We start from the raw sequence: 8,459 nt of genomic DNA, 5'->3' as shown, positions 1-8,459 counted from the left end.
CGGAAGCGGCAGGTAGCCGTGCTTGTGGGCGAGAGAAACTGCTGCTGCTGCTGCTGCTGCTGTGGCTAGCTGAGCTAGCGAAGAAGCCTCAGCAAAGGAAAGAGCAGCACGGCCCTCGCGGGCCCAGATGTGCATGAGAAAGCCATAGACAAGAAGAGCAGCAGCAGCTAGCCAAGGGTACAGGGGGCCCCCGGGGGCCCCCAACTTGACGAAAGTTAGCCACATGGAGGCCAGCAGCAGCAGCTGCGGCAGCAGGGCCCCCGCCACGGACTGCAGCAGAGACCACTGGACCCCTGCAGCAGCCAGCGCCGTCGGCAGCACCTGCAGCAGCTCCCCCAGGGACCCCGGCACTGCAGCAGCAGCAGCAGCAGCAGCAGCGCCCCCGCTGCTGCTGCTGCTGCAGCACGACAGGAACAAGGGCACCAAAAACAGACCCACTGCCCACGAAGTCGGCCGCTCTTCCAGCTCTTCTGCTGCAGCAAAGCAGGGGGGGGCCCCCCCGGGGCCCTCTGCAGCAGCGGGCCCCGAGGGGGGCCCCGGGGGCCCCTCCGCGGGGGCCTCCGGGGAGGGGGGCCCCTCGGGGGGCCCCCCCACCAGCGGGCAAGAGTACCCCTTTCTGGGGGCCCCCAAACCCGCCAGGGAGGCCTCAAAAGAAGTGACGCACTGGCGCAGCACGAGGGAGCAGCAAAGGGCCCAGAGAAGCGGCCAGGGGCTGAGCCCGCAGCAGCAGGAAGGCAGGCCGAGAGCTGCTGCAGCAAGTGCTGCAGCAAACGGCAGCAGCACCAAGACCCCGTCGAAGCCACAGAGGCTCCAAAGGCCAAAAGTGGTTAAGTCCTTCATGGGGGGCAGCGAGGGCTCGTCGGAGCCCTCCATGTCGCAGCATTCCCAGGCGTGCGGGAGGGCCGACGCAGCAGCAGCAGCAGCAGCAGCAGGGGCGGCAGCAGCAGCCCGCTGCTGCTGGCGCAGCCGGCCCCGCGGCATTTTGCAGCAAAGAAACTTCAAATTAAAGAAAAGATAAACTCAAAGAGCTTCGAGAGCCCCAGAGCTGCGAAAGAGGCCCCCGGGGAGGCTCGAGAGCTAGCCACGGGCCACGCAGGCTCGCCACCGCCACGCAGGCACTAAGGCAACCCCAAACTCCAAATCCAATCAATTAATTGGACCTTTCAACAAACTAAAAAGGAAACTTTTTGCACACTGAGAGCCAGCCGGCAGGCCGGGCCTCAGCTGGCCCCCAGCCTCGCGGCGAGTCGGCCGCAGCCCCGGCGAGCGGTCACCAGCAGCAGCAGCAGCAGCAGCAGCAGCAGCAGCAGCAGCAGCAGCGGCGCAGCCCTGTCTGCCAGCCAGCGGGCCCCTCTGCTCTACACCGAGCTTTTTTAAAGCCTTTTAGAGATTAAAAGTCAAATTTAGTTTCATTTTTCGTTTTCTGCCATTTATTTCTCATTAACTCCCGGCGATTCCGCTGCAGCACCCACAAGCCCTAGCTGCCGCCCCCTCCACTCCGTAAACCCACCAGCGTTTGTCTCTGCCTCTTAGACTTTTTCTTTAATTTATTTGTCACATTTTTTGCATTATATTTTTATTTTCCTCCACAGTTTCGTTTTTCCTGCAGACTCCCCCCCAAATGCTGCAGGGGCCCCCACCGCCTCTGGCTCTTCTGCCGAGTTGCGCTGCAGCAGCTCGCCCGGCCGCAGCAGCAGCAGCAGCAGCAGCAGCAGCAGCAGCTGAAACGGGCCAGCACTGGCTCCCCAATGGGCCCTGAGGGGCCCCCCTCTCTGGGGGAGGCCTGGGGGCCCCCCGGCGAACCCTGGGGGCCCCCCGACGAGCTCTCGAAGCTGCTTGAGCAGTTTCTTGACCTTTGCGAGGCCCTGCCCTCCGCCCTAGAAGCAGCAGCAGACGCAGCCGTGTCCACAGCAGCAGCAGCCCCAGCAGCAGCAGCAGCAGCAGCAGCAGCCCCAGCAGCAGCCCCAGCAGCAGCAGCAGCAGCAGCAGCAGCAGCAGGAGCTCTGGGGCTGGAGCTGCACCTGCCGCCAAACCTCCGCAGCTGGCTGCGGGCAGCACTGGGGGCCCTTTGGCCGCTGCTGGGGGCCCCCCAGCTGCATGCAGCGGCGCTGCAGCACTTTGCTGCTGCGCTGCAGCAGCACGCAGTCGAGCGGCTTTCCCGGGACTTCTGGGGTTTCTGCTGCCCCCGCCCGCGTTCCGCTGCTGCAGCAGCTGCAAGCAGCAGCAGCAGCAACAGCAGCAGCAGCAGCAGCAACAGCAGCAGCAGCAGCAGCAGCAGCAGCAGCAGCAGCAGCAGCGAGTGCTGGGTTGCTGCTGCTGATGTGGAGGCCAGTTTGCTGCAGTGCGCCTTGAGGGTTTACCTGCAACTGGCTTTTGCCTTTGAGCTGCTGGCAGCCCTCACGGCCCACTGGGAGGAGCCGGAGAACAGGCTGCTGCAGCAGCAGCAGCAGCAGCAGCAGCAGCAGCAGCAGCAGCAGCAGTGGAGCCACGGCGCGTGCTGCTGCCCGTTTAGGGAGATTTCTGCTGCTCTCGTTGTGGCTGTCCGAGAAGCTGTTGCAGCAGCAGAGCCTCCTCAAGCTGAGGGGCTGCTGCGGCTGCTGCTGCGGCGCCAGCTGAGGAAGTTTGCTGCTGCTGCTGCTGTTGCTGCTGCTGCTGCAGTGGCAGCACAGGAAGCCCCAGCAGCAAAAAGCTGCGGACGCGCAGACGTCGAGAACGTGGCAGTTATGCTGCTGCAGCTGCTGCTGCAGCAGCTGCAGCACAGACACAGCATCGCAGCAGCTCCAGAGACAGCAGCAGCAGTTGCTGCCTTTCTTGCTGCTGCTGCCGCTGAGGAAGAAAGCTCTTGCTGTGCATGCCAGCAGCAGCAGCGGCAGCAGCAGCAGCAGCAGAAAGAAGCTGCTGGTGCTGCTTCCGCAAAGCTGGCCTTTCCACCGACAGGTGGGGTTGCAGTTGCTGCTGCTGCTGCTGCTGTTTCCTTCCTAGCAGCAGCTGCTGCTGCTGCTCGTTTGCTGCCTCTGCTAGTTTGTTGTGTAGCTGCGCTAGTGCTCTTGCTGCTGCTGCTGCTGCTGCTGCTGCTGCTGCAGGTACGGAGGGTCTGCTGGAGCTGCTTGCTGCTGCGACGCACGACCCAGCAATATCCGAGCAGCAGCAGCAACAGCAGCAACAGCAGCAGCAGCAGCAGCAGCAGCATGAAAGGCAATTCGTGAGACGGGCAAACACGCCCCCAAAGCTGCGCACTTTGCTGCCGCTGCGGCGCCGCCGCACAGCGCCAGCCACTGCAGCAGCAGCAGCAACCACAGCAGCAGCAGCAGCAGCAGCAGCAGGCGGTGAAGCAGCTACTGGGCTTCGCGAGGGTCAGCCCACGACAGGGGACGCTGCCTGGAACAGCAGCAGCAGCAACAGCAGCAGCAGCAACAGCAGCAGCAGCGCAGCAGCAGCAGCAGCAGCAACGGACGGGAGCAGCAGCCTCATTGACCACTGGTCTTCGCCGCATTTCCCTTCTTCTGCGCAGCAGCTGCTTCAGGTGTCGCTGCTGCTGCACCGGGCGCTGCAGAAGGCGCCGCAGCAGCAAACGGGAACGCCTCCAGCAGCAGCAGCAGCAGCAGCAGCAGCAGCAGCAAGCAGCAGCAGCTGCGTGCCTTGCAGCAGCTTTTGTGTCTCTTGCGGGGCCTCTTCAGACTGGCTGCTGCAAGAAGAAACATTTCGCAGCATTTGTGGGGCCCCACAGAGCAGCAGCGCCAGTAAGTGGCTGCCAAGGCAGCTGCCCTGCGGCTGCTCAGCAGCAGCAGCAGCAGCAGCAGCAGCTGCTGCTGCTGCTGCTGCAGCAGCAGGCACAGGGCCGATGCTGCTGCACGTCGTTGACTGCGGGGAAGCCTCTGACGGCTCCGCAGCATTCTGCCTTCCTGCTGCTGCACTGAATGCCCTTTATGGGGCTCCCTGTCTGCAGCAGCAGCTGCAGCAGCAGCAGCAGCAGCAGCAGCAGCAGCAGCAAGCCTTCGCTGCTGCAGCCTCTACTCCGAAAGCTTCTTCACCCCCGAGCATCCTCCCATGCTGCGGCGGCAGCCCCGCCATCTGCAACGCCACCACCAGCAGCAGCAACAGCAGCAGCAGCAGCAGCAGCAGCAGCAGCAGCAGCAGCAGCAGCAGCAGCAGCATTGGGGTCCCAGGCACGTTTGGCCTGCTGCCCATTCTGGGGGACATCTTTTCGCGAGTTGGGGCTGGGGGCCTCTGGAGTCGAGTGCTGCTGCAGTCAGCAGTTGCTGCTGTTGACTATTTAGGCAGCGAGCAGCAGAGTCAGCAGCAGCAGCTGCTGCCCGCGCTGCTGCTGCTGCTGCGGTTGCTGCTGCTGCCCTTCATCAAACTGGCTAGCGGGCTCGCAGAGCACAGACACCTCCGCTGCTGCCTGCGGGCTGCTGCTGCTGCTGCTGCTGCTGCTGCTTTCCCGCAGCCGCAGGCAGCAGCAGCAGCAGCGGCAAACGCAGCGAAGGCGTCGCCGCCCTCTCTTGCACTCGACGAAGGGCCCAGCAGCAGAGCAGCAGCAGCAGCAGCAGCAGCAGCAGCAGCAGCAGCAGAAGGCAGGCTCCCGCTGCTGCAGCTCTTCGAGGGTGGCTTAGTGGCTGTACTTGCTGCTGGGGGCCCCCGGGGGGCCCCCCAGGCAGTGTACAGCCGCAAGCAGCAGAAAGCGGCCTTAAGTCCTGCTGCTGCAGCAGAGGACCAGTGGTCCTGTGGAGCAGCAGCAGCAGCAGCAGCAGCGGCGGAGGAGCATTCTGCTGCGGAGAAGCTGCTGGTCGCAGCAGCAGCAGCAGCAGTCACCAGCAGCAAAGCTGCGCAGCTGCTGCAGCTCGTCCGGGCCTTTCCCCAATCTATGGAGGCCCTAAGAGATATTTGCTTCGCAGAAAAGCTGCTGCAGTGTGCAGCGCTTCAGGAAGCAGCAGCAGCACGCGCAGCAGCAGCAGCAGCAGCAGCGCACGCAGCAGCAGAAGCAGCAGCAGCAACAGCGACAGCAGCAACAGCCTGCTCGCCGCCGCAGCGAACAGCAGCAATGCTGGGGTGGCGGCAGCCAGCCGCAGCACCCGCACCCGCTGCAGCAGCAGCAGCAGCAGCAGCAGGAGCTGCAGCAGGTGCTGCTGCGAGCAGCAGGGCGGGGGCCCTGCTGCGGAGATGCATAGAAGAAGAGAGCAGCAAAGGACTGAGTGCTGCTGCTGCTTGTCATCTCGCGCTGCAGTGTTTGCTGACACTTTGCTTCCTGGGCGAGAAGGAAGCTGGTTGTTTGCAGATTCTGCAGCCGCTGCTGCTGCTGCTGCAGCAGCAGCAGCAGGAGGCTGGGAAGCACCTGTGTCTTTTGCTGCCAGCAGCACGACGCAGCTTGAAGCTGCTTCGCAACAGCAGCAGCAGCAGCAAGGCAGCGTGCGTTTGCTGCTGCTGCACCTTGGCGGCGCCTGGCCGCGGCTCGACGATAGCAGCAGCAGCTGCTGCTGCTGCTGCTGCGTCAGCAAGCTGCGGCCCCGATGCTGCAGCAGCAGAGGATTTGCTGCTGCGCTTTGTAGTGGAAGCTGTAGGTGGCCGGCAGCAGCTTGCTGCTGCTTTCGAGCTGCAGCTAGCTCAGGAGCTGCTGAGTCCTTTGTGGTTTCCCAGGGCTTGTGCTGCAGAGGAGCAGCGCAGCAAAACTGCTGCTGCTGCTGCTGCTGCTGCTGCTGCTGCTGCTGCTGCTGCCGTGTGGGGCCCCGCAGGGGCCTATGGGGGGGCCCCGTCATCCCCTAGCCAAATGCTTGTGAAGAGAAGAATGCTGATGGCTGCTGCGCCTGACAGCAGCAGCAGCAGCAGCAGCAGCAGCAGGAGCAACAGGGCGTGCTGCTGCTTCGGGAGGCAGCAGCACGCCGCATGCGGCAGCTGCAGCTGCTGCGACGCGCTGCACGCAGCAGCAGCAAAGCTGCTGCCGCGCGATGCAGGAGCTGCTGCCGCTGCTGCTGCTGCTGCTGCTGAAGCAGATGCAGGCAGCCCCAGCAGCGACGGCTCCTCGTGCGACGAGGGGACCAGCAGCAGCAGCAGCAGCAGCAGCAGCAGCAGCAGCAGCACGAGCATGCTGCAGAGCATCAGCAGCAGCAGCATCAAGAAGAGGCCCCGTCTTAGGGACCTCCGGGGCCCCTTCTCTTCTGCTGTTTTCCTTTTGGAAAATCTCAAAGAAAGTAAACTTACGAATTGCCTGGTAATGCTGCAGGACGCAGCGCGCAGCTTTGCTGCTACGAAGCAGCTCCGCAAGGCCAGCAGCAGCAGCAGCAGCAGCAGCAGCAGCAGCAGCAGGGGGCAGCAAAACCCCTGGGAGGAGAGCCCCCCTGCTTCTCAGGCTTCAGTTTTGCTGCCGTCGCAGCGCGAAGGGCTCCGCAGCTCTGCTTCTCCTTTGCATGCTGCTGCAGGAGCCCCTGCTGCTGCTGCTGCTGCTGCTGCTGCAGCCACCACCCCGCAGCAGCAGCAGCAGCAGCAGCAGCAGCAGCAGGTGGAGCTGTCAGTTGCTGTCGTGTCTCGGGGCTACTGGCCCGAGCAGCAGGTGCCAGTGGAGAAGGACTCGCAGCAGCAAATTGGAAAGCTGCCAGCCCCCTTAGCAGCAGCAGTCAGCAGCAGCTGCGAAGCCTTTGCTGCAACAGCAGCACTTTGGCTGCTGGAGCCGCGCCACCCTTTGTCGAAAGTTAAGATGAGGGGCCCCCAAGGGGGGCCCCCCGTTTGGGTCCCCATAGCCCACGCAGCAGTCCTCTTGGTGCTGCAGCAGCAGCAGCAGCAGCAGCAGCAGCAGCCAGCCGCAGAAGAGAACATGCACGTTGAGGAGGAGGAGCAGCAGCAGCAGCAGCAACAGCAGCAGCAGCAGCAGGGCGAAGTTGAGGGCATGACTTGTAGGGAGATTGCTGCGGAGTTGTGCTGCACCGAAAGCCTCGTGTGGCAGTCCATAAAACAGCTGCTGCAGTTGCGGTGGGTGCAGCGCAGCAGCAGCAGCAGCAGCAGCAACAGCAGCAGCAGCAGCAGCAGCAGCAGCAGAGGCCCCAAAGAAGCCACGGAGTCTCGCTATGTCCTCTTCAAGGGGGGCCCCTCCGCAACGGCCCGCGAGAGGCCGCGGGCTGAAGCGGCACAAGCTGTTGCTGCTGCTGCTGCTGCTGCTGAGGGCAGCAGCAGCAGCGCAGGGGAGGAGCCGGGGCCTCTTGGAGCTGCTGCTGCAGCAGAAGGCCCCTCGCATTTTGCCCAGGGAGAAGACTTGTGTCTTTCTTCTTTAAAAGCAGAAGCAGAAGCAGCAGGGGGGCCCCCCAGCCTGCTGCTGGGGGGCCCCTGCAGCAGCAGGGGGGGGGCCCCCCCCCCGGCCGGGGACTGCAGCAAGCTGCAGCGGGGGGGAGAAGCATCCCCCCAGGACGGCTCTCCGTCTGCTGCTGCTGCTGCTGCTGCTGCTGCTGCTGCTGTGTCTCCGGCGTGCGAAGCCTTCATCCTGAACTTCCTGAGAGACAGGGCTGGTCGCGTTGCATGCGCTGCCACTCGTGCTGCACCCACAGCCCTCATTTTGCTGCGGCTGAAGCAGCAGCAGCAGCAGCAGCAGCAGCAGCAGCAAAACGACACTCTCCCCACAACTCTCCAGGGCCTCCTCAGGGCCCTCGAGGCCCTCGAGGCCAAGGGCAAAGTCCGCAAGACCTGCGGCAATTGGGAAGTTGCTGAATGAGCTTTCCTGCTGCTTCAGGGGCCCCTAAGGGGGCCCCTTCAGGGGCCCCTCAAGGGGCCCCCAGGGGGCCCCTAGGGGCCCTCAGGAGGCCCCCAGGGGGCCTTCAGGGGGCCCCTGGGGGCCCCCTGGGGGCCTCCAGGGACCCCCAGCGGGCCTTTAGGGGCCCAGGGGGGCCTTTAGGGGCCCCCAAGGAGAATTCAGGGGCCCCCAGGGGGCCTTGAGGGGGGCCCCCAGGGGGCCTTTAGGGGCCCCCAGGGGGCCTTTAGGGGCCCCCAGGGGGCCTTTGGGGGCCTCCAGGGGGCCTTTAGGGGCCCCCAGGGGGCCTTTGGGGGCCCCGAGGGGACCTTTAGGGGCCCCCAGGGGGCCTTCAGGGGCCCCCCTGGAGTCTTCTTTTGGGCCGCGTCTTGCGGCTTGAAAGGGACTTCTCAGGGGGCCCCTAAGGGGCATAAAAGTGCCCTTTGGGGGGCCCCTTGGGGGGCCCCTTTGGGGGCCCCCAGGTGCCCTTTTGGCAAACTCACTAGAGGTTCTAGTTCTACGGGGGGCCCCCACTAGGGCCTTTCCACTGGGAGTCCCTAAGGGGGGCCCCTGGGGGCCCCCAAGGGGGCCCCTGGGGGCCCCCCAGGGGGCCCCCAAATGCGTTTTTGGCTGTTTTGGCACTCTTGGGTGCTGCTGCGGGTGCAGCGCCTAAAGGTTTGTGTCTGCTGCTGCTGCAGCAGGGCTCCGAAAGCAGCAGGAAGCAGCAGAAGCAGCAGCAGGAAGCAGCAGA

The 8,459-nt window shown here is 64.6% G+C and overlaps 1 protein-coding gene across 1 annotated transcript; it reads left to right on the top strand.

The window, feature by feature from the left end:
* Positions 1–223: 223 nt before the first annotated feature.
* Positions 224–7,693, top strand: ENH_00057370 (hypothetical protein, conserved; the record flags this gene model as incomplete). Its single annotated transcript, XM_013577027.1, has 3 exons — positions 224–891; positions 1,610–2,937; positions 3,084–7,693. 3 exons carry the CDS (start codon positions 224–226, stop codon positions 7,691–7,693), a joined length of 6,606 nt encoding a protein of 2,201 aa, XP_013432481.1.
* Positions 7,694–8,459: the final 766 nt, after the last annotated feature.

The sequence above is a fragment of the Eimeria necatrix genome, genomic scaffold (assembly GCF_000499385.1).
Source record: "Eimeria necatrix Houghton genomic scaffold, Enh_scaff482, whole genome shotgun sequence".
Classification (NCBI taxonomy): Eukaryota; Apicomplexa; class Conoidasida; order Eucoccidiorida; family Eimeriidae; genus Eimeria; species Eimeria necatrix.
This window is presented reverse-complemented; position numbering and strand designations above follow the sequence as displayed.